Here is a 26,364-nt window from a genome sequence, read left to right as displayed (position 1 = left end):
ATATTTGCTCTTCTGACATATTCTCAGGTTCCAGAGGTTAGAATTTGGCCCTATTTTTTGAGGGGCTCACCTTTCAATCAACCACAGTAGTGTTTGGGAAAGGTCAACTATGTGGATGTTGAAATGAGTAAGAATTATGGCAGTAATACTGAACTCCACTAGAGAGGGATATTTAGGGTTTTGGTGACATGAAATTCACGTCATGATCACATGAAATTCAAAAGTAGGGTTTTAAGGAAAAGGGGAGAAAATCTTAGAATAGCTATCAGGTTCTAGGAGGACATCTCCCCCTCACCCCCACTGGAGATCCAGCTGTTTGAGGGATGTGAGAGAAAAAGTGGCTGCCACTTGAATAGCTGCAGAGGAAGCCAAGCCTTCGGGGAAAGCCAGGTTTCCTAGGAGAGCAAGAAGGTGAAAGTAAAACTCAGAGGAGAGGATCCTCAGACAGAGAAGGGGTTTTGCAGATGGTAGACTTGCAGACAAGTTGAAGGATTTGAGAGTGGAGGGTTACTAGGAGATGGGGTCTTGTGAGGCTGTGCAGAACCTTATGAAAGTCCAAGTGAGGGACTCGAGTCTCTTATGAAACAGGTGTAACCTGTGATAAACGTTGCACCGAAATTAGCCCATCTTCTAGGCAGATCATGGTGCTGCTGATGCGAGTATTGTTGGGAGAGGGTCTTGCCAGGAGCACATAGACCTCTGGGTTACCCATCTTTTTTTTCTTATGCAATTTTTAAAAATTTTATTTATTTTTAATTGAAGGATAATTGTTTTACAGTATTGTGTTGGTTTCTGCCAAACATCAACATGATCAGTCATAGGTACATATTTGTCCCCTCCCTTTTGAACCTTCCTCCCTCCCACCTCCCTCCCCATCCCACCTCTGTCGGTTGTTACAGAGCCCCACTTTGAGTTTCCTGAGTCATGCAGCAAATTCCCATTGGCTCTCTATTTTACATGTGGTTATGCATGTTTACATGTTACTATCTCCATGCATCCCACCCTCTCCTTCCTCCTCCGCCATTCATAAGTCTTTTCTCTATGTCTGTGTCTCGATTGCCCTGCAGATAATTTCATCAGTACCATCGTTCTAGATTCCATATATGTGCATTAGTATACAATATTTGTTTTTCTCTTTCTGACTTATTTCACTCTGTATGATAGGCTCAGATTCATCCACCTCATTAGAACCGATTCAGATGCATTCTTTTTTATGGCTGAGTAATATTCCATTGTATATATGTACCACAGCTTCTTTATCCATCCATCTGTCGATGGACATTTAGGTTGCTTCCATGTTCTAGCTATTGCAAATAGTGCTGCAGTGACCATTGGGCTGCATGTGTCTTTTTCCACTTTGGTTTCCTCTGGTTACATGCCTAGTAGTAGAATTGCTGGGTCACATGGTGCGGCAAAAGCAGTTCCAAGAGGGAAGTTTATAGCAATTCAATCCTACATCAAGAAACAGGAAAAACACTGAATAGACAACCTAACTTTACACCTAAAACAACTGGAAAAAGAAGAACAAAAAACCCCCCAGAGTTAGCAGAAGGAAGGAAATTATAAAGATTAGAGTGGAAATAAATGAAAAAGAAATGAAAGAATAGTAAAAGTTAATAAAACTGAAAGCTGGTTCTTTGAGAAGGTAAACAAAATCGACAAACCTTTAGCCAGACTCATCAAGTAAAAAAGAGAAGAATCAAGTCGACAAAATTAGAACTGAAAAAGGAGAGGTTATAACAGACGATGCAGAAGTACAAAGGATCATAAGAGACCAATATGGGTTCCTGGCTTTATTCCCTTTCATGGGGGTGTGAAGACCTGGGGACATGTGACCTGAAGTTCTCCTGATGGCAGCTACACTGACTGCTTCATTGACCAAGGGCTTCCTTCTGAAATTATGAATTTCTTGGGCCCTCCAAGAGGTAAAAGGAGTAGGCTGACAGCATGTATCAGCAATTTCAGTGGATTGAGTGGGATGTTTTACCTATTGCTCTTTGCAGCATCTGAACATTCCCTTAACCTGCTCTGATATTTGGATGCACTATGTATTCTTAAACCCATTTACAACTGCAGAAGTGCTGAGTTTGAAAGCAGAACACTTGAAATGGACCCAGGTGTTTAAAAAGATGGATACTTATTCAAGAAAATATTGGTGTGTAGTTTATGAAATAATAAGGCCTTTTTTTTTTTCAACTAGCCTGATTATTTTTAGAACAGAAATGACAGGGAGGTTTTCCATTGCAAAGAAATGTATGACTTAACTGAAACCAAGCAGTTCTTCAAGTGAGCGGTTTCCTCTGGCAGTCTTCTCATCCGCAGCCCTTTCTCCAGCGTTTGATCTCTTTTGATTCTTACAAGTGGCCACCAGAGCTGAACTGGAGAATGTGTATCCTGCTTCCATGTGTAGAGAGAATTAGAGGAATCTGTAGGACACAACAGTGTGAATTGTTGGTCTGTTTCTGCATTAGCTCAGATCTATCAGTGATGATTGCCAGTGTGTCTAATACATTCTGAGATCTGTAGAACTGTTTCTCTAAATACACTTAAACATGTGTATTGTATATTTATCACCTTTTATCTCCACTTAATGACTACAAAATGTCCAATTATGAAACTTTGATTATCTACAATAAACCCATATTTTCATGAGTTCCACCATGAAAAGGAACCCATATTGTGTGCCGCATGCTCTCCTGAGCTGCTTTTCTTTTTTTTTAAATTGAGGTACAGTTGATTTACAATATTATATTCATTTGAGTTGCACAACACAGTGATTCAGTAAGCTGTCTTCTCTTGCTGCGACCTCTGAGTGTTTTCACATCGTTCTGGGTTTTAGATGACCCTCCCCACCCACCCTCCAGCACTTACAGATTTTTGCAGTTCTGAGTTCCAGCCCAGGCTTCTGGTCCAGGTTAAGACTCCTGTATTCAGTGGGCCTGTAGACATTTCTATCTTGAAGTCTTACTAGCTTTTCTGTCAACACATGGTTCTAATAATTTTTTCAGTCTATTTTCTTTTTTTAAAAAATTTTACTTATTTATTTTTGGCCGTGCTGAGTCTTCATTCCTGCCCGGGCTTTTCTTTAGTTGTGGTGAGCAGGGGCTGCTCTCTAGTGGCGGTGCATGGGCTTCTCATTGCAATAGCTTCTCTTGTTGCCGAGCATGGGCTCTTGGGTGCGTGGGCTTCAGAAGTTGCTGCATGTGCGCTTAATAGTTTCAGCCCCTGGACTCTAGAGCACAGGCTCAGTAGTTGTGGCACAAGGGCTTAGTTGCTCTGCAGCGTGTAGGATCTTCCCTGACCAGGGATCAAACTCGTGTCTCTTGCTTTGGCAGGCAAATTCTTTACCGCTGAGCCACCAGGGAAGCCCCAGTCAATTTTCTTAGACTTCTAAGTAGATAACTGTATTGCCTGTGGGAAACAGTAACAATCATTTCCCAATAGTTATACCTTCATTTTTTTAACCTTTGTTTTGGCAAGAACTTCTGGATCAGCACTTCCCAAAATTGCCTGAAAAGAATCAGCTAGGCAGCTTGTTTTAAATATACAGAGTACTAGGTCTCTGCCCTGGGGAGTTTTAACTTAGTAGGTTTGGGTTGAGGCAGAGGAATCTGTTTTATTTTTAAATAAATATCATAGGAATTTCTAAATCTTCAGATAATGTTGGGAAGCATCGTTTCATAGCTAATATTTTAATAGTGGTGATAGTCTTCGGTGCTCGGCTATGGAGCATCTATATCACATATGATGTTAATTGACTTCTGGTTCTGTTCCTGCCTTCACCTGTGGCATTGTCTGTGACAGCCTTTGGGGATATTGTGTGCCCAGGTGTCAGTGGGCGGTCTTAGCCAGGCGAAGAACTTTCTGCCCTGATAATCATTCCATAAGCATTTCCAGTACCTGTTCTGCTTCAGGCTGCAGAAAGTGCTGCCATACGAAGAAGCACACGGTGGGTCTTATTGGTTTTCTGACCTTCGTGCCTTCTCTAACCTCCACCCTCCCTTTCGCAGGACTCTGGATGCCTATGAAACTTTTTCCATAGTACACTTGTGTGCTGCTGCTTTTTTGTCTTAGCTGACTAGACCCTTTGTTTGCCCAGACATGAAGTATTGGTCAGAGTTCTCCTTCCTCATCCTACCCTGACATGCAGTCTGTTACTTCACGTGAGTCAGAGAACTGTCTGTTCCGTATATGCTAGAAGCAGTGTCTAAATCAGAGATGGTTTATAACACACTGGGGTTTTATCTTGTGTTAATGGAATAATGTTCTGAAAGCTTCTACAGTTGTGTCTTTGGACAGGGACTTTTAGCTATAGGTGGGACTTTTAGCTATAGCTCATAGATAGCGCTGTGATAGTGTTGAACTATTTCCAATTCTTGTCCTACCATATTTTCTTACTTTTATGTCTTTGAATCTGTTGTTCTAGCTATGTTTGTCTCCTCTCTTCCTCATCTTCCCCAGTTTCCCTTGCCAACTTCTGTTCAGCCTCTGAGATTCAGCTCAGCCATTGCCTCTTTTCCTGAACCCCAAGCTGATTTACGTGTCTTTTCATGCTCTGCTATGGCATAGTGAATAGAAGGCACTTATGCTATTGTAATTATCTGTTCACTTGTCTGTATATTCTATTAGCTTGTAAGTCCTTAGTATATTGCTAGCCTGTATACCCCAAGTGTGTGTTAAAGAACTTTATAAAGTTGGCATCTCCCACTTGTTCCAGTTTTTAAACTACTTTTGATCATGAGAATGTTCATTTTGTCTTCCTTGACTTGCAAAAAGTGTGAGAGATTGATAATGTCCAATTTTGGCAAGAATGTGGAGAAGAGAACTCGGTAGAAGTATGAACTGATGCAACACTTGAAAGATAAAATTTTAAATGCATATAACCCTTGACCCAGCAATTCTCCATATAGGAATTCTCCCACAAAGACTCTTGCACCAAGTATATCAGGGTTTAGGTATGAAGAGATGATCAAAATATCCAACAGTAATGAAATGGTGAAATTTATTATGGTATATATGTGTGTGTGTGTGTGTGTGTGTGTGTGTGTATAATTGTAGCTATGGAATTCTGTGTAGTAGTCAAAATAACTTAACTAGATATGTATGTTCAGATACGGAAAGAGGTCCATAATATATATTCATTTTTGTCCTTCCTCGGAAATAACCTCTGCTTTGAATTTAGTGCTTAACACTTCCGTTCATATTTTTGTATTTTTATTACACATGTGTGTGACCATTAAAACATATAGCATTATTTGTCATATTTTTCAATTTATTTTTTATTGAAGGATAAATGCTTTAGAGAATTTTGTTGTTTTCTGTCAAACCTCAACATGAATCAGCCATAGGTATTTATATATATCCCCTCCCTTTTGAACCTCCCCCCCATCTCCCTCCCCATCCCACCCCTCTAGGTTGATACAAAGCCCCTGTTTGAGTTTCCTGAGCCATACAGCAAACTCCCATTGGCTATCTATTTTACATATGGTAATGTAAGTTTCTGTGTTACTCTTTCCATACCTCTCACCCTCTCCTCCCCCTCCCTATATCCATAAATCTATTCTCTACATCTGTTTCTCCATTGCTGCCCTGTAAATAAATTCTTCAGTACCATTTTTCTAGATTCTGTATATTGACTTCATCAGAATAGCATCAACCTGTGGCTTCTTTTGTTCACCTACACCTTGTTTATAAAATGATCTCCATACTAGTATGGTTATTTTCAATGCCGTATAAAATTCAGTTCTGTTAATACACCACATTTAATTTATTCTCTTACTGACTGACATTCAACCTTTTTCTACTTTTCCAAACAAAGCTTTAGTGGATTTTCTGGTACAGGTCATCTCATGCAGCCCAGAGAGTTTTTCTATGGTATAATTCTAATAGTGGGATTCCTGAGTCCAGAAGAGTGTTATAACTTATTTATGCTTAATGTAGCAGTTGTTGGTACTCAAGGGTACCCCTCCCAATCCCAGGGTTGATGTGTGTGGAACCATAAATACTATATTGGCTGTTGTGGTGCACATAGGAATGTCAGTCTGTTGATGTTGAATTCCAGCAAATCTGTATAATTTTTTTTTTCCTGAAAAGGAAACTGTTTGCTGCTCAAGCCAGGTTCTCCTTTTCTTTACACAACTCCAACCTCAGCTCTTACTGAGCCAGTTGAAATAGCAGTGGTTCCTTTTTTATGGGTCAAGAGATAGTAATTTATAAGCATGTTTCAGAAGCCATATGTGAACTAGTTACTTTTTATTCTACCTAGGTATAGTCTCATAAGTGAGAAACAAGGTCAGGAAAGTATTGCTCTTCAGGATAGGAGTAGCATTTAGGGTGTTTTTGCTTGGAAATAGTTGATATGGGCAGCTGAGAGGGGCTCAGAGCAAGTGACAGGGTGATACAGGTGATACAGGTGTCTCAGGCAGATGTAGTGTACATAGGACCTTGGATTGGAGAGGCAGAGGTGCGTGGTGAATTCTTGGAGAATAGGGATCCTGTGTTCATAAGACTAGCTACAAAGCTTTTCCATGAGGTTGGCACCTTCTGTCCCTTCCTTCACTCTTACTGAAAACAAGTCCTGCTTCTCCCTTTCAAGTAAGCATGAGCACAGATAGGATAGATTGTCTCAACAAGGAGCCTTGACTACAAAGATGAGCACTTCATTAAAAATCACCAGAAACAGCTATGCAAAGGAGATAGCAGAAGTGTTTATTTTGGACATAGAATTCAAGTGGACATAGAACAAGTGGAACTAGATTTTAAAATCATGTAGTTGAACTCTCGGAGAGAGATGAACAGTTTTTAAAAAATTAACTATTTTTGACTGCATTGGGTCTTTGTTGCTAGAGCAGGCTTTTTCTAGTTGTGGTGAGCAGGGGCTATTCTTCATTGTGGTGTTGGGCTTCTCAGAGTGGTGGCTTCTCTTGTTAAGGAGCATGGGCTCTAGGTGTATAGGCTTCAGTATCTGTAGCAGTACATGGGGTCGTGAAGAGTGGGACACGACTGAGCGACTTCAGTTTCACTTTTCACTTTCATGCATTGGAGAAGGAAATGGCAACCCACTCCAGTGTTCTTGCCTGGAGAATCCCAGGGACGGTGGAGCCTGGTGGGCTTCCGTCTATGGGGTCGCACAGAGTCGGACACGACTGAAGTGACTTAGCAGCAGCAGCAGCAGCAGCTGTGGCATATGGTCTCTAGTTGCAGCTCTCAGGCTTAGTTGCTCTGTGACATGTGGGATCTTCCTAGACCAGGAATCGAACCTGTGTCCCCTGCCTCAACCACTGGGCCACCAGAGAAGTGCCAAGCTATTTTATCTACCAAAAATAACTAAGTATTGATTCTGGAATTTAAAAGTTTGATTGTCAAAATAAGAAATTCATTAAGTGGCCTGGTTATCTGTGCCTGTAACTTAAGAGCAGATTTGTGAGCTGGATACTAGAGCAGAAAATTGTTGTTAAATACATGGCGGAAGGACAGAGTAATAGGGGGAAAAAAAAAGACTTGGAGGATAGATTGAGGAGTGCCATTAATAACAGTTCCAGAAGGAGGCTAAAGAGAATGCACAGAAATTATATTTAAAGAAGTAAGAAACCCACTTTCAAGGTGGTTGACTAAACACATTTTTCCACTTACCCCTCTGTACCAAGCCCATAGAAATGATAAAAAATTAAGTTTAATAAATTATCTTTCAAGATTGAAAAGAAATGTTCCTGACCTGAAGCCATAAAACATTTTCAAGTGAAGGGTTGTACGTAAAGGAGAAGTTGAAGGAAGGAACTGCTCAACAGTGCCTGTTTGAGGTCATCACTACTACTGAGACCCTGAAGCTCTCTGCTGATTTTGTCAGAAAAGATTCAACATGAGGCCCCCAGCAAGGAGGCCACTATTGGCTAAGATGGCAAGTGAACAGTCCCATGGGAGATGTTTACATGGTCATGAAAACCCAGAGGGAGCTTAGCTCAGTGAAATATAAACAGCAGACCTACACCCTGTGGGTTAGAAGAGTCAGAAAGAAACTTTAAAAATAGGTCAGTCTAATTTCCTTAGAGGACCAAGGATAGACTTTCATGCTTAATACAAGAAGTAGAAGTTATGAAACTATAAATAATAATGAAAATGAAGAATACAGTTGTTGAACAAACTCTCTAGATGGGCTACAGAGCAAACTGGATATAGCTAAAGAACAGATTATTGAACTGAAAGATCAGGGCAAGAAATTCTCCCGGAAACCAACATCAAGAGATGAGTATATAGACAGCATATATGTTTTTGCTTGTTTTTGTATCCATTCAGCCAGTCTGTCTTTTAGTTGGAGAGTTTAATCCATTTATATTTAAAGTAATTATTGATATATATGTTCCTGTTGGCATTTTCTTAGTTGTTTTTGGTTTGTTTTTGTAGGTCTTTTCCTTCTCTTATGTTTCCAGACTATAGAAGTCCTTTTAGCATTTGTTGTAAAGCTCGTTTGGTGGTGCTGAATTTTCTTAACTTTTCTTTGTTTGTAAAGTTTTTGATTTCTTCATCAATTTTGAATTTTGAGACCCTGCTGGGTAGAGTAATCTTGGCTGTAGATTTTTCCCCTTTCATTACTTTAAATATATCCTGCCATTCCCTCTGGCCTGCAGAGTTTCTGTTGAAAGGTCTGCTGTTAACTGTATGGGATTTCCCTTGTATGTTACTTGGTTTTCCTTTGCTGCTTTCAATATTTTTTCTTTGTGTTTAATTTTTGTCAGTTTGATTAATATGTGTCTCAGTGTGGTTCTCCTTGGATTTATTCTGTATAGGACTCTCTGCATTTCTTGGACTTGACTATTTCCTTTCCCATATTAGGGAAGTTTTCAACTATAATCTCTTCAAAAATTTTCTGATTCTCTTTCTCTTCTTCTGGGACCCCTATAATTCAAATGCTGGTGCATTTAATATTGTCCCAGAGGTCTCTGAGATTATCCTCAATTCTTTTCATTCTTCTTTCTTTATTCTGCTGTTTATCAATTATTTCCACCATTGTATCTTCCAGTTCACTTATCTGTTCTTCTTCCTCAGGTATTTGGCTATTGAGTCCTTCTAGAGTATTTTAAATTTCAGTAATTGCATTATTTGTCATTGTTTGTTTATTTGTTATTTCTTGTAGGTCCTTAAATATGTTAAAATGGTTCTTGCATTTTCTCCATTCTATTTTCAAGATTTTGGTCATCTTTACTATCTTTACTCTAAACTCTTTTTCAGGTAGTTTGCCTGTTTCCTCTTCATTTATTTGGTCTTGTGGGTTTTTACCTTGTTCCTTCATTTGTGTAATATTTCTCTGTCTTTCCATTTTATCTTACTGTGTTTGAGGTCTGTTTTCCCCAAGCTATAGGATCTTAGTTCCTTTTGTTTTTGGTCTCTGCCCTCTGTTGGTGATGTTAGTCCAGTGGTTTGTGTAGGCTTCATGTTGGGAGGGACTTGTGCCTGCATTCTGGTGGGAAGAGGTGAGTTTTTCTCCCCCCTGATGGGCAGGGTGGTGTGAGATGGTAGGTATTAGGGTGTCTGTGGGAAACCTGTCTGCTGAGGATTGGGTTTGTGTTCTTATCTTGCTTGTTGTCTGGATGAAGCGTCCTGCCCTGGGTGCTGTTGACAACTGGGTGATGCTGGGTCTTGAATACAGGTAGAGGCCTTTGTGGGAGTTCTCACTAATTACTACTCCCTAGGATCAGAAGTTCTCTGGCAGTCTAGTGTCCTGGACCCAGTGCTTCCTTAGATTCTCAGGCTTGATCTGTGGTCAGAACCAAGATCCCACAAGCCATTTGTCAAGGGAATAAAGAGGATTAAAACTAACAAATAAAAAACAAAAACAAGCAAAAAACTAGGGGAAAAAAAAAGAACCCTAGACAAATGGCAAATGCAATATCAGGTGAATAGTAGCAAAAGCAAAGGAACATATACACACACACAAACAAAACCAAAACAGTCTAAAGAAGAATACAGAGAGTGACCTGGTGAACTAAGGAAATAAAAAATAATACCAACCAATTAAAAGCAACACTAACTGAAACATGAAACAGAAAACAAGACCAAAGCAAAGAGCCAACTGAGGAATAAAGCAAAGAAAAGAAAACACACTAACATGGTGGGGGGAAAAAAAGAAAAAAAATAGAAATGCAGAGTTAAATAGAAGTATTTTAAAAGATTTAAATATATTAAAGAATAACTATGCCAAGAAAAGAACAATAAGAAAAAAAAAGGAAAAAATAAATCCCACAAAATTGGAAAAAGCCAATATAAAGGTAGACATATATAGAGAAAATACTAATAAAAAATGTGATTAAGAAAAAAGTTCTCAAAATCTTAAAGTGCATGCTCCTCAACAAGAGAAGCCACGCTACAACTACATAAAGACCACATGCAGCAATGAAGACTCAACACTACCAAAAATAAACAAGGAAAGAAAATTTAAAAAGAAAATGAAAAGAATCCAGGGACTTCCCTGACAGTCCAGTCATTAAGACTCTGCACTTCCAATGCAGGGGGCCTGGAAGGACTGAAGCTGAAGCTGAAACTCCAGTACTTTGGCACCTAATGAGAAGAACTGACTCATTTGAAAAGATCCTGATGCTGGGAAGGATTGAAGGTGGGAGAAGATGGGGACAACAGAGGATGAGATGATTGGATGGCATCACCGGCTCAACGGACCTGAGTTTGAGTAAACTCCAGGAGTTGGTGATAGACAGGAAGGCCTGGCATGCTGCAGTCCATGGGTCAGACACAGCTGAGCAACTGAACTGAAATGAACTGAACTGGATTCCATCCCTAGTTGGGGAACTAAGAGTCCACATAGTGCATGAAGTGGAGAAAAAAAAAGATCCAAATGATATTAGATTAATCACTTGCTTTAAGAAATAACAGCAGAATGTCTTCAAGGGGCTGAGGAAAATAAACTTGAACTTAAAATTGTATTCTCATCCAAACTATCTTTCAACAGCGTGGATGCGATAATAACATTTTCAGAATTTAAGGACTTTAAAAGCCCTTTGCTGAAAGAGCTATTTAAAGATACATTGCAGAAAGAAAATAAACGAACCAAGAAGGGAGTAATGGGATTTAAGAGAAAAGAAAAAAAAAAAAAAAAAAGGGAGCAGAGAAATCAGAAAAACAATGCTGAATGTAGATAAATATTGGTTGTAAGATATATGATGATTTTTAGTAAGTTGTGACAAATCAGCAAAAATAGCAACTTGGAATTTGTAGTTAGGGAGAGCAAAAAGGGAATTAGAAGCTAACTATAGGCTTCTATCCTCAATGAAAAATATGAATGCAAGATGAAAAATAATAACAAAACTGAAATGCAAAATTCAACTTGAAAAGTCAGAGGAATTCTTGGCTATCAAAAATTAAATCTCAAATTGTGGTATCCCCAGGATTTATCAGATTGGATACTGAAGGTAGGCCAGTGGTTGGTGTTATTAGTGCCTCTGAGGTATAGAAAATCTAACCTGGGTCTACTTAAGGTGAGTAGAACTGGTACTTTTGTAAAGTTTAAAATTTTAGAAGAGCTGCCTCCTTGTGAAAGAGGGCCTCAAATTACTCCTCTGGCCCAGAGAGAGTACAAATAAGATTCCCCTACAAAAAGCACTCTCCACTAAAGGTGAGCTCAAACTCTGTTATAAAGCAATCTACTATGAAGGAGGATCAGCTACCACGACATATAGTACCTTTAGTGTGCCAAGGACTTTAGAAAAGAGTACATTTTAAAAATTAAGGAAATAAGTTTAGGAATAGTGACATTTGAAAAAGGAATAAGTCTATGACAAAGGAACAAACTGAACTTCTAGAAATAAAAAATAATAAGGTTAGACTCAGTGGAGGGGTTAAATAGCTAATTAGAGACAGCTACAGCAAAAATTAGGAAATGGAAAATAAGTCTGAGAAAATTAACCAGGATAAAGAATACTGAACACAGATACTGGGAAATGGAAAATGTGAAAGTCCATTGAAGAATTTGAAGGATAGAGTGAAAAGATCAACCTAGAATTCTATACCTAGCGAGTCTGTTTAAGAGCAAAGAAAGAATATATATTTTCAGAAAAATTCTCAGTGGGTTTGCCACCAATAGACTGTTACTAAGGGAACTAACATAAGATATGCTTTGGGGAAAAAATAAATGGAAGCAATAAGAAAGAAATGGAGTATAAGAAATGGTGCACAGCAGAGGTAGTAAATGTGAGTAAATTTAAATAAACACTATGTGTAAAATAATAATGACTAATAATTTTATTGGTCTGAAAATAAGATGCAGCTGAAGTACTAATCAACCATGCCATGAATATAGTTGAGGCATGGTTAGAATTAAAGGATTTTAAGTTACAAGATGAGAGTACAGATACTGACTAAGGTTGTGTAAAATGTTCATGTTAAATTGCTTAGAGGAGGTCTCTGACTTCTCTGAGGAGGCTTATGTTTCTGCCTGAATCCCCACCAGTGGTGCTCCGGATGATGTTTTCAGAGTAATTTGAAGTGGACAGACAGGAATGGCCTCCAAGACACCAATCCTGAACTTTTTCATTAGGCTGAAGTGCTCCCAAGTGTCAGGGTCTGTAGTCAAGTACCCTGAGGTGAAGACTGTGCTGTGCAAGAAATTAGCTTAAGGCTGGTTAAGAATATAGTCATCTGAGCTTAAAAACATGTCAGAGTATCTTAGTGCCTGGTTCACAGTTATCTATGTCCTCGCAGCTGCCCTCAGTTGGAGGTGTCCCCACCTCTACTCAGCCAAGTGCCCCCTTCACCATCCCCAGTGCAGTACTTGCATCCCCAGTCTGTTTCTGACTTTTTGCAAGGAAGTCTCACTGCCCCGGGCGATCTCTCTGATCCCTTGTATGTTCTCTAAGTTTACTTGGCAGAGGGGCTGTGTTGTACTGTGAAGAAAGTAAGACATGCCTATTTATATGAACTATATATAGTTTCTGTACCTATAATATTGAGACTGTTAATGTCTAATTCATAAAACATTGGGAGGGTTAAATGAGCCTCTGAATATGTGCAAAGCACCTCTTAGATAACCTGACACTAAATTCTCAGTAAACAGTACTTTGTTTCAGACACGGGAAAAAAAGCAACCACCAGAAGAGTCTGCTCACAGAGTATAATTGCCCAAAAAAGGAAAACAAAATGAGAAAAATAAAACTTAAAAAGTAATTAAACAAAAATAAAAGAAGAAACTAAAATAATAACAAGCTATGGGAACAAGTCCAAATATATTTATTAGTAATCTGTGAGCTAAATAAAATTTTCAGATAAAAAGCAACAATTGTCAAGTGGATATTTTTTAAAAATTTGACTGTATGCTATTTATAAGAAACAGCAAAAATATAAAAAATATATACACAAAGTTGAAAGTTAAGGATAAAAAGGCAGAAAATTAACACTGCTATATGTTATATATGAAAGTTGTTAAGACAGTAAATGTTATACATTTGCATTACAAGGAAAAAATATTTTCTTTTATTTTGTATCTATATGAGGTGATAAATGTTCACTAAACTTATTGTGATAATAAATTCATGATGTATGTAAGTCAAATCATTATGCTCTACATCTTAAACTTATACAGTGCTGTATGTCTATATATCTCAGTAAGAAAGAAGGAAAAAAAAAAAACACACCAAGCTAAGAACTCACCAAGGAAACATGGTGAAACTTTATTAACCTCAGAAAATAGATTTCAGGGCAAAATAGATCTCATAGATTTCATTTTATGAGAGGTTAAAATGATATATTTTATGTTATATATATTTTATTACAGTAAAAAAATCTTCACCAGAGGTAAAGTTTACAAAAGATAAAAAGATGAAATCAACAGCTATAAATATACAACAGCATGAATATGCAACTACTAAAAAACTTTGCTTTCTAAAACTGATTCAAGATAGAATAAAAACTGTAAATATTAGTATAATCATTAAAGAATTTGAATTAGTAGCTTAAAATATTTGTACAAAGGAGACAACCAGACCTGAACAACTTTACCTAAGTTTCAACTTTCAAAGAAAAGAATTCAGTGTTATAAAAATTTCCCAAAGTCTAGAAAAAAAAGTAATGAGCATTCTGATTTCATTTTTAAGGCTAGAATTACCTTGGTACCAAAACGTTATGAGGACAAGAAAGGAAAATTACAGGCTATCCTGAACACAGATGAAAGCCTAAACAAAATGTGAAACTTATCTCTTCTGTATCCAAAAGATCATGAACACTCTTGTTTTATTCCAGCATTTAAAGATAGGCTTCCCAGGTGGCTCAGTGGCAAAGAATCTGCCTGCCAAGAATGAGATGTGGGTTGATCGCTGTGTTGGGAAGATCCCCTGGAGCAGGAAGTGGCAACTCACTACAGAGGAGACTGGCAGGCTATAGCCCATAGGGCCTCAAAAGAGTCAGACACAACTGAGCAACTAAACAACAAGAGATAGATTCTTATAATTTAATCATAATTTAACCATATTCATAGATGGATGGATTATGTATAATCAATAAATAGTTATTAAGATCCCATATTCATTAATAATTTAAACATTTACACACATTATACCTTAGTAATCTAGGGGTAGAAGAATCCCCTTAACCTAATATAATATATTTGTAAAAACATAGTATCCATTATATTTACTGATGAAATACCAAGAGTATTTGTTTTAAGATTGAAAACAAAACAAGGAGGCTTGCTATCACTTTTTTTCAATGTTTTCTTGGAGGTCCTAAGCAGCATAGAAAACAAGGAAAACAGATAAAAGGCATTTTAATTGAAAGGAAACAAGTTATTGTTATTTAATGGTGACTATTACTACAGAAAGACTGAAAGAATCTCCAAATAAATCATTAGAGCAGGGACAATAAAAGTAAAAATAGATAAGTTAGATTACATCAAAATTAAAAACTCCTGTGTATCAGAGGACGCATCAACATAGTGAAAAGGCAAATTATAGAAAGGGAGGAGATATTTGCATATGATATATTTGTTAAGAGGCTCATATCCAGATTATATAAAGAACTCCTGTAACTTAAGAACAAAAAATAAAGCAAACAACCTGTTAAAAAATGGGTAAAGAAATTGAATAGATATTTCTCCAAAGATGATTTATAAATGGCCAGTATACTTAACACTATTTAGCCATATATTTTAAAATGGTCAAGATGGTAAATTTTATGTATGTTTTACCAAAATTTTTAAAAATAGAGCAAGATTGCTATATGCAAAAATCTTTCTGTAACTGGAAATAAATAACAGATACATTCATCCTTTGTGAACAAAAATCTATAACTTTATTGGAAGAAATTTAAAAAGGCTTATGAGAGTTTTCTGGTGATCCAGTGATCAGGACTCTGTGTTCTCACTGCTGAGGGCCCAGGTTCAATCCCTGGTTGGGGAACTAAGATACCACAAGCCATTCACAGAAAGGAATGTTCAGTATGTGAAGACGTCAGTTCTCCCCAGAAATGTCTATATATTCAATCAGTTTCCATCAGAATCGCAGCAGGGTTTTTTTTGTGGTAAATGACTGATGGTAAAAGTGGAAGTGTGAAGGGTGAAGAAAAATGAAGACTCACCTAATGAGGAATGAAAGTTTGAGGCACTGGTACTACATGAAAAGATAAGTGGGAGCTGTAACTGCTAAATTATCTTGAGACTGGTATAGGTACAGAAGTAGAGTATCTGTCTTGTAAGAGAAGAATGGGTTGTTTATTAAATGATCCTGAGGCAGTTGTTTATCCATATTGGATTATTTCCTTATACATATAAAAAATCAGTTCTAAAAAGATTCAAATTTAAAAATGAAAGATAAAAACTATAAAATAATGAAGACACTCTGGCAGGATACCTTTATGACCTCAGGAAGGGGTATATTTCATAAAATAGAAAAGGCATAAAATATGAAAGAAATATTGATAAATTGGGACTGCTGTATATTTTAAGATGACCAATCATCAAAAACAACAGAATGAAAAAGAAACCTTAACATGAAAGTTGTTTGTAAGATATACCTTCTGTAAGGTTAAAATACAAAATATAAAAAAACTCTTAGAAATCAGTAAGAGAAAGACTGTTACAAATCAGTAAGTGAAACACTGTTCCAGAGACAGGAACAAGCATTTCACAGACAAAGAACCACAGTGGCTCATAAACACTGGAAAAGATGCTCAGTCTTTCTAGTAAACACTGGAAAAGATGCTCAGTCTTTCTAGTAATAAGGAATTGCAAATTAAAACCATAATAACGTTTATCACCTACCAGATTGGTGAATGTTAGAATGTCTAACTGTAACAAGGGTTGACATTAATGTAGAGAGAATCTCTTCCACAGCTGATGGGAAAGGAAATTAGTGTAACCACTTTATAAAAGCAAGTTGGCAGTGCCAAGTAAAATTGAATGTGTATAACTTATGACCCAATAATTCTTAGGAATAACTCTTAGGAAATTCTTTTAAATGATCACCAGGAGACATGGACAAGAATGTTTTATAGCAGCATTGTGATGGAGAGGGAAAAAAATGGAAACAACTCAAGTGTTCATCAGCGCTGGAATGGCTATATAGATTATGATGTAATTGAGCAAAGAAGTACAGTCAAACAATTAAAAAAAAAAAAGAATGAAGCACAGATCAATTGTAACATAATTTTGAGTAAAAGAAGTTGCATAAAAATATGTGTGTAAGCCTATATAGGTTTTTAAGCATGTATTAAATAAATCATGCATTTTTTTAAAATACATAAATGCTGAAATAGTAAAATCAAGCAAACAGTACAGAATCCGGGATACTGATAACCAAGAAAGGAGCAGGTGTGGTGGGAATGGGCTGTCTTAGATGAGGACTTACAGCCAGGCTTCCAAGTGATGATAATGGTCTGTTTCTCAGACTATAAAATAGGGGATAGATGGGTATTTCACATTTTAGAGCATACACAGCCATTTTATATGCTTTTGATGTATTTTTAAAAAATGTAACCTGTAATATTTTTAAGAGATGATGGGAAATGTTTTGAAATTAGGTAAAGTGGATTAAGGTATTGAAAATGCATGAAGATTGAAAATCGTCACCTAAGAGTGTTTGGAGGAGATTTAATTTACTAGGTTAAGGCCTCCCCCTATATCAGTGTTAGGTTTCAACTGAGGGGAAAAGTATAAAAAACTGTCAGAACTTCTCGGGCCTGGAGCTTAAATGAAGTTTGGGGGTCACCAGTTCCTACACCTGGATTGCTTTTCTTCCTTCCTCACTGCCTGTACTTCTGTAAATATTTAGTGACTGACTGCCAAGTCCTGGTCATTGTACTAGGGGCCAAGTAGGCAGGAGATGTAATGTCCCTGTCTTGGCAATTATAGTAATGGTAGTTTTCAAACTTTTTATTTTTTATTTTTTTTAGTTTTCGAACTTTTGCTCACAGGCTTTGTTAATCTTATTTTCCTAATCAGACTCCACAAGTGAAATCACTTCATGGCCACATTGTAATTCACTCTGTAAGATATTTTTAAGGACGTCATTTATTTACCTTAATTTACAATTTAATTGAAAGTGTTGGCCTTTCCAGGTGGTGCAGTGGTAAAGAATCCACCTGCCAATGTCGGAGACACCTTAGATATGAGTTTGATCCCTGTGTCAGGAAGATCCTCTGGAGTAGGAAATAACAATACTCCAGTATTCTTGCCTGGAGAATCTTATGGACAGAGGAGGCTGGCAGGCTGCAGTCCATGGAGTCTCAAAGAGGTGGACACGACTGAACAACTGAGCGCACACATCCACCATCTCCCGGAGTTTGCTCAAGTTCGTGTCCATTGAATTGGTGATGCCATCCAACCATATCATCCTCTGTCTCCCCCTTCTCCTCCTGCCCTCAATCTTTCCCAGCATCAGGGTCTTTTCTGAGGAGTTGGCTCTTCACATCAGGTGACCAAAGTATTGGGAGTTTCAACTTCAGCATCAGTCTTTCCAATGAACATCCAGGGTTGATTTCCTTTAGCATTGACTGATTTGATCTCCATGCTGTCCAAGGGACTCTTAAGAGTCTTCTCCAGCACCACAGTTTGAAAGCATTTGGTGCTTAGCCTTCTTTATGGTCCAGCTCTCACATCCATACATGACTATTGGAAAAACCATAGCTTTGACTATACAGACCTTTGCTGACAGAGTAATATCTGTGCTTTTTAATATATAGATATATGTTTATTTCCAGTCTTTTTCTCCTTCCTGTACACATCAAGCATTTCTTGATGTTCTCTGTTTGGAATTGGCTTTGCTGTATTGATTTAGTCTATCTATATTTTTGAGACTTGAACTGGGATCTAACCTCAAACCTCGACTTGGAAAAAAACCTTGACTTGTGTTTTTGAAAGCACAACAAGCATGCTGCTAGAGAATATTAAGTGGTGGGAAGGGAAACATTTTTCATTTTAACAATCTTAATGTTTATTGTAAAATATACACATAAAACCTGTGATTTCATGGTTATTACTCAGGATGCAACTAACATAGTCTATGTGATATCCCATCCCACGTAGAGGGCATGAATTAATGGCCCAGGGGTTCTCAGATGTAGCAAAAAAAATCACAGAATAAATACATGGATTACAGGCATAGTGTTTAGTTGTAACGGTGAGTTAAGATATCTCTGGTGTCTCTGATGGCCCCTACTCATATCATAACTCTTAAAAAAAAAAAACCTAAGCTTCTGTGGTTTAGTCAGGAAAAAGCAATCTAGAAAATTCATCTAAGCAAATAATTTATTCAAATAACATCTTTTGTTGTAGGTCGGGTTCTGGAAAAACACAGATAAATAAAATGTAGATCCTACCCTTCGAAAGCACTAGCCTAACAGATGGACAAGTGCAGTGTAGTATTGGCACAGTGCAACTGTGGAAATGTGTTCTTGTCAAGTGGGTAACTTGGAAGAGTGGGCACCGACTTAGGGAGCAGTGAGGGAGGTCTTCAGAGAGAAAGGGAGACTTGCAAACAAGCAGTCTTGAGAAATGAGCAGAAAATTTACAGCGAAGTAGATGGGGTAAGGGAGATCTCAGAAAGGCGCGGGCCAAGGTACAGATTAACTGAGCAGCTTGTTCATGCTGATGTGGGGTGAAAGGTGAGGCCAGAGAGTGGAGCCAGATATGAAAGTGCCTGTCTGGGAATAGGATGGTGTGTCTTTATATCTTAGTCTATAAATGACTGTTAATCTTCGAAAGGTTTCAAGCAGAAGACTGCATGATGTCTGGGGCAATGTAACAGATGGAGCAGAGAAGGGGGAGTCAGGATTACATATAGCTGCTCATTGGGCAGAGAGAGCAGTTGTGGGGAAGTTCAAAATTTCTGTTTTGTTTAACTTCATATAATTTTTAAGAAATTTGATTACATAGAGATTTTTTCCCACAGAATTTAATGTGTTCAAGGAGACTCAAGGAGTCTGTTATAAACAAGGTATTAAGTAACTTTGCCTATATATTCTTAAAGGTAAATAGATTTTGGCTTATTTTATGTTAAAACCGGCTCCCAAGGTGACTCAGCAGAAAAGAATCAGGAAGATCCCCTGGAGGAGGGCATGGCAACCCACTCCAGTATTCTTGCCTGGAGAATCCCATGGACAGAGGAACCTGGCGGGCTACAGTCCATGGGGTTGCAAAGAGTCGGACACAACTGAAGCAACTTAGCACCAACGCATGCATGTTAAAATACATGCAGCCTGGGAATTCCCTCGTAGTCTGTGGGTCAGGACTCTTGCGCTTTCACTGCCAAGGGCAGTTTGATCCTTGTTCAGGAACCTAAGATCCTGCAAGGTGTACAGTGTGGCTAAATAAATAAATAAAAATAATGCAGGCAGGATATTAAATTAAGTGGAGATGTGCTACTGATGAGACACAGCTGCAAACAAATTTCGTTTTCCAGTTAAAGTAGTACATATGGTAACACACTGCAGAGGCAGAAGAATGAAACATTTAAACTTTTTTTGCAACTAGTATCCTGCCAGGAAAATATCAGACAACAGTATTATTAAGGGAATTGAGTGGACAATAAAGTAAGTTTGTAAAGAGCCTCCTTTAAATATGGGTTTTGTATTCTACATATCTTAGTCGTGGCATATTGTTTACTTTTGTGTGTATTTACTATCGTACCTTAGGCCTGCTAGTCTTTGGATTTGCTGTGTATTGCTCTGCCTTCCCAAGAAATGTATTAGTATGCCAACTTATTTCTGTATCTTCGGCATGTCATGATTTAGAGTCACGGATCTGATGCTGATTGCACTCGCTTATGTCTGTGTCCACGGCCGGCCCCTAAACACCAAATGTTCTGTTTCACGTTCATTTGGAGGATAGTTTCTTAATCTCTCTGGGGATGTGGGTTGGTCAGCTAATTTGCTAACATTCAAGAGTTATGAGCTCAGCATTCCTGTAACCTTGTAGTGTTTTAGTCCAGCAAAAATTTCTGACTCTGAGCAGGGAATTAACTAGAGCATCTTACCAGAATAATCCAGAAGCAACGAAAGAGGCAATTCCCGCAAAGGGCACATAAAGTGAAAGTGAAAGTGAAGTCGTTCAGTCGTGTCCGACTCTTTGCGACCCCATAGACTGCAGCCCACCAGGCTTCTCCGTCCATGGGATTCTCCAGGCAAGAGTACTGGAGTGGGGTGCCAAGACGTGTTCAAAAGGAACGTTAACACTAACGGCGTAGTGTGACTGCATAGTAGAAATGAGGGAGTCAGAAACGAAGGGCCACAAACGACCTTGGAACAGCTGTAGATTCCTTTCTGCAAGGCTCAGTAGTGTTCACCATATTGCAGATTAGCATGTATTTGAAAAGATATTTTCAACAGCTCTTGTCATTAACATTCTTTTTCATTCTTTTGAAAATTCAATTCCTATTTCCTTATTTTCTGCTTTGACACAGAAATCCCCTGCAAAGAAGCTGAGCCATGCAATTAGTAAATCTTTGGGGTGTGTACCCACCAGAGAACCCCCGCATCCTGTTTTTCCTGAGCAACCAGAGAAACCACTTGACCTTGCAAATATAGTGTAAGTATATACCTGGAGCGAGATGTGGATTATACTGAAATGGATACCTTGCTGGATTCTTTTGGGTCAGAACTGACTATCAGCTAACATGAATGTTTAACCTTGTGTTTTTTACTTTACTTTTGGGGATCTTAATACTTCAGGCTTTCAGCACCTTAAATCACCATAATATCTGCATGGAAACCTAGCTCCTGAGGCCTGAAGCCTAAGTAATATAGGAATCTCTATCAGAAAATTAACACATTACAAGTAATTATTATACTGGGTTTAACAAGGACGCCTTTTGTTTTTGTGTTCTTTTCAGTAGTAGGGATCTTTTCTCTACAACAATTAATGACCACTGAGATTTTAAAGGTAATTTAGACAACGTGAAAATGAAAATCAACCTCATTTATTCTTTTCGTATTGAGAGAAAATTAGAAAACACAAGACTACAGGGACCAGTTTCATGGAAGACAGTTTTTCCACGGGACGAGGTGGAAGGTGGGGTGGGCATGGTTTTGAAATGATTTGTGTGCATTGCATTTATTGTGCACTTTATTTCTGTTATTATTGCATTGTGATACATAATGAAATAATTACACAGTTCACCATAATTCGGAGTCAGTGGGAGCCCTGATCTTGTTTTCCTGCACCCAGATCCCTCACACGCACAGTTCACGTAGGATTTGTGCTCCTATGAGAATCTAATGCTGCTGCTGACCTGGCAGGAAGTGGAGCTCAGGATGTAAGGCAAGTGATGGGGAGTGGCTGTAAATACAGATGAAGCTTTGCTGGCTCGCCTGCCTCGCAGCCTGGTTCCTCACAGGCCACGGACCAGTACGAGTCCTAATGAATACCTCCATATCGCTAAATAATGTATTCAAAGCACCATTTCTTGTCTTATCCATTTTGGACATACTGAATTCCTTCTGTGGTATAGAGGACCAACCTCATTTATAGTTCTGCATATCAACCCATCCCAGCTTTTCATAATTCTATCACCATTTAAAAAATTATTTACCTTTGTAATCTTGAATGTAATTCTTAAACTTCTATTTCTTATAACTTCTTTTGACTTCCACTATGTAACTTCTGTCCCCTTCTCCCTTCTCCTTTTGCCTCCTAACTTCTATCACCTATGCCATTACTTTTATATTGTCAAAGCTAGTAATGGTTCTGTTCTTTCCTGTGATCGTGACTAAGTCTTCTGAGATTTATTAAGGGCTCAGTCTAAAAGTTGAAAACCAAATAACAGCATTTTTAGTTAATTCCATTCATGACAAAGTTGAGCTGTGTGCTGTCATTCTGGACACCCTTTTGGTTAGTTCCTGTGTCATGGTCCCTGTGCCGCTGTTCTTGTTGGAGTTGAGTGGGATCCTCTTTCTTACCATGGATTGCTCAAAAGTGTGCCTGTTGGCTTTATAGCTAGACTGACTTTCTTGTACTGTTTTTGTGATGGTTTTTGCTTCAGTGTTCCATTGTTTTCTTCTTCCTGGGGAAAAAAATAACACTTTTCTCCCACTATGTTTCATAGTGGATTTTACCTATTGTGTGTAAATTAAATTTATTAACCTTTTCTCTTTTTGGTTAGTGTTTTTTATTTGAATTAAAAAAAAAACTTGCCTGCTCCAACACTGTAGTGATTTTTTTTCCCTCTCTTTTTAAGTTTCAAAGATGTCCCTTTTATATATGTCTTTAATTCATCTGGAACAGACTTTTAGTGTGTAGTGCGATGTAGAATATCCAATTCTCTTTCTCTCTTTGCATTTGAATAACTTGTCTCAAGGCCATTTGTTGGATAATCCATCATTTTCCCACTTAACTACAATGCCATCATTGTCATAAATTAAGTTTCCAAATACACACGTCTGATTTCTGGGCTCTTTATTCTGTTCCTTTGGTCGAACTGTCTATCACTGTGCCAATATCATACTATCTTAATTACTGTAAGGGATTAAGTCACCTTCTTTTTTAGGGATGTCTTGTCTATTCTTTGCCCTTTGCTCTTTCATATAAATTTGAGAATCAGCTTATTGAGACCCTCATAAAATTTTGATCAGAGATTTATTGACTCTAAAGATCAAATTGGGGGGAACAGACATCTTTACAATATTGTCTTCCATTCCATGAATGTTTTATGTCTTCTCACCTATTTGAATATCCTTTTGTGCCATTTAGTAAAGCTGTATAATTTTTCCTCAGAAAGGTCTTGTATATGTTTAATTCTTGTGTACTTTGCATTTGTTGTTGCTGTTGCAAATGGTGCCTTTTTTTCCCTACAGTTATTTTGAGATATAATTTAGATGCAATAAAATGCTCCCACTTTAAGTGTACAATTCAATGGTTTTTGGCAAATGTGTACAGTCATGCACATGGTATCTTTTTTTGAATTATGTTTCTTAACAGTCTGTTGCTGGTATATGGAAACGCACATTGCTTTTGTATTTTAATCCACTAGATAGTCATCTTGCATAACTTGCTTGTAATTCTAGCAATTTGTACTCAGATTCTTTTGGATTTTTCTATAAATAATTATATCACCTGCAAATAATGATTGCTTTTTTCCTTCCCTCCCATTCTTTATACTTTCACATATAATCATACTTTTTTCTTTTTATGGTGCTGGCTAGTGCCTCCAGTGCAATATTGTATAGAAGTGGTTTGATAGGCATTCTCGCATTATTAGTAATACCAAAGCTAGTGCTTTCAGCATTCATTTTAGTATGTTCTTTGATGTAGGTTTTTTGTAAAAGCTGTTTATCAGATAAAAGAGGTTCCCTTTTATTCCTATTTTGCTAAGAGTGCTTTCTTTTTGTCATGAATGATGTCAAATTTTTATCAAAGACTTTTGGCATTAATATGATAGCCTGAGTTTCTTTATTCTATTAATATAGTGAATTACATTAATTTTTTAAAACAACCCTACATTCCTGGATTAAACATAAGTTGACCCTCCTTTTTAATACACTGCTAGATTTCACTTGCTAATATTTTGTTTAGATTTTTTTCTATGTTTATGAGTTAAGTTGTCCTATTACAGCACTTGATATTTTGGGTTTGTTTTTAGGATAAGATTTGGCCAGTTTGTTATCTTAAAAAGTCGAGGAGTATTCTCTTTTTTAATTTTTTTGGAAGAACTTAAGATTGGAATTATTTGCTCCTTGTTTTTGGTAAAACTCACCAGTGAAGCTGTCTATGCCTAAACCCTTCTTTGTCTAAAGATTTTTTAACTGTTAATTCCATTTTAAAAAACACTTATAAGACTATTTTCATTTTGTATTCCTTTATGAGTCATTTTGGAACATTTTATAGATGTAGGAATTTGTCAATCCCATCTAAATTTTTAAAGTTATTGGCACAAAGTTTATAATATTTTATCAACAATATTTGTGCTAATATCTTTTTCATCCCTACTCTCACATATTTATTTTTTTTCCTTGAAAAATCTTGCCATAGGTTTGTCTGGTAGGCTTCCAGAAGACCTCCTTTTGTTATATGAATTATATTTAATTTTTTTCATTTATTTCTTATCTTTATTATTTATTTTGTTAAAGCTTGTTTGGGTTTATTTTGCTTCTTTTTTCCTGACTTATTTAAGATGTGGTTCGCTTACTCCTGGGCTTGCCTGGTGGCTCAGATGGTAAAGAATTTGCCTGCAGTGCAGGAGGCCCGGGGTCCATCCCTGTTTTAGGAAGATCCCCTGGAGACGGGAATGGCTACCCCCTCCAGTATTCTTGCCTGGAGAATTCCAAGGACAGAGAAGCCTGGTAGGCTACAGGTCATAGGGTCGTAAAGAGTCAGATACAACTGAGTGACTAACACACTAGTTTACTCATTTCAAGTCCACCCCCCCGCCCCCGCCAATGTAAGCATTTAAGACTATACATTTCTCTGAACACTCCCTGAGTAATGTCCAAATTTTGTTATGTAATTTTTTATTGTTATAAATATTTTCCAAGTTGTTAGGATTTCTTCTTTGAGAAGTATAATGAATGTCTTAATTTCTAAACACATGAGGGTTTTCTAGTTGCCTTTTTGTTAGTAATTTCTAATTTAATTTCATTTTGGTCTGGAAAATCTTTATTATTCAGTTCTGTCAAATTGTTGAGACATGCTTATTTAGTATAAGATCAAATTTTTATTATGTTCCAAGTTACATGTATGTATATATCCCCTCTTTCTCAGATTTCCCTCCCATCTAGGTCACCGCAGAGCTCAAATCATCCCATTCCCTGTGAATAGCAACTCTTACTGCTTGCTGAAATTCAGATTTTCCATTCATTCAGCAGATATTTATTGAGGACCTTCCAGATACTAAGCAAGGTGCAAGCAGTAGCCACACAGTACTTTCCTTATATACAAATAAGTTTGAATGGCAGTGAGGAAACCAGTTTTATAACATGCAGTGTTTCCAGCTGGCTTCTTGAGGAAAGAGTTGCAAGTATATATAGCTCAGAAGATGAGAAAACTGTGGGGAGTGGGCTGCTATGCGTTTATAGTTGTGATCAGGAAAAAGAAAAGGTTGCTGTTTTGCATGAAGGTAAGGATGAGGGTAGCTCCTGCATTTGAAAGCTTAAAGTCAGTAAAATATTTATTTGGATAAGATCATGATTATTTTAATCATTGTTTTACTGTATTAATTTAGAAGAGTCCTGTTTTGGACGAAGAATAAGACCATTTTTTTGCACTTCAGGAGTCCTTACACATTGTAGGTATTATTTTCAATCAGATTGTTTATATTTGTTTTACTCCTAATCAGTCATCCTGGTTTGAATGAATGCTGTCTTCCAAGGGGATTGAAAGTTGGGAATAGGATCTAAGGGACTGGATGGCCAGTATACTTGAACCTTTCCCTTGGCCACTAGTGAAACATTTTGCAAGTAGATTCACACTTTATAGTTATTTCTTACATAGCATGCTTATTTGCTCACAATTTTTGAAAAAGAGAGATGGGGCATGTTAGAATGCGTGTATCTTTATTTCTCCTTCTCAGTAGAAAATAAAGTGTCTTACTGAAGTTTTAGTTTAATGGTCAAATTTTTTTTCTGTATGTTTTCTGGCTTTCATTTTATATTTAAAATTAATGTTCTCACTTCACAATTCTAAAAATACCTGTCAAGAAATTTCTTATTTCTGTATTTTTTTTCCTTTTTTATTGTAGCTACCATGAGATATTTTGCTAGGAATTTAAGTTTTTTTTTTTTTTTCAAAACAGAGAGCCATTTGTTCCACCCCTGTTATTTTCCTGTTGACTCTGTTGCAATTTTAATTTTGCCTTCCTTTTGACAATTGATACTCACCTTGAAATCTCTGAGAAATAATATTTGTATAAATCACACATCAGTCCTAATATATAAAGTAATTGTCTA

At 37.3% G+C, this 26,364-nt stretch overlaps 1 protein-coding gene across 6 annotated transcripts in view; it reads left to right on the top strand.

Annotated features, from left to right (window-relative positions):
• The window catches only part of DTNB (dystrobrevin beta), a 234,708-nt gene that overhangs the window by 98,822 nt on the left and 109,522 nt on the right, over positions 1-26,364 (top strand). For all 6 annotated transcript variants that reach the window (XM_065928698.1, XM_065928699.1, XM_065928700.1 and 3 more), the window contains exon 9: positions 20,889-21,013. In XM_065928698.1, the coding sequence (XP_065784770.1) occupies positions 20,889-21,013 (125 nt within the window). The remainder of the gene's footprint in view (positions 1-20,888; positions 21,014-26,364) is intronic.

Source organism: Muntiacus reevesi, chromosome 3 (genome assembly GCF_963930625.1).
Source record: "Muntiacus reevesi chromosome 3, mMunRee1.1, whole genome shotgun sequence".
Taxonomy (NCBI): Eukaryota; Metazoa; Chordata; class Mammalia; order Artiodactyla; family Cervidae; genus Muntiacus; species Muntiacus reevesi.
The sequence above is the reverse complement of the archived record's forward strand: the minus strand, read 5'-3'. Positions and strand labels throughout refer to the sequence as shown.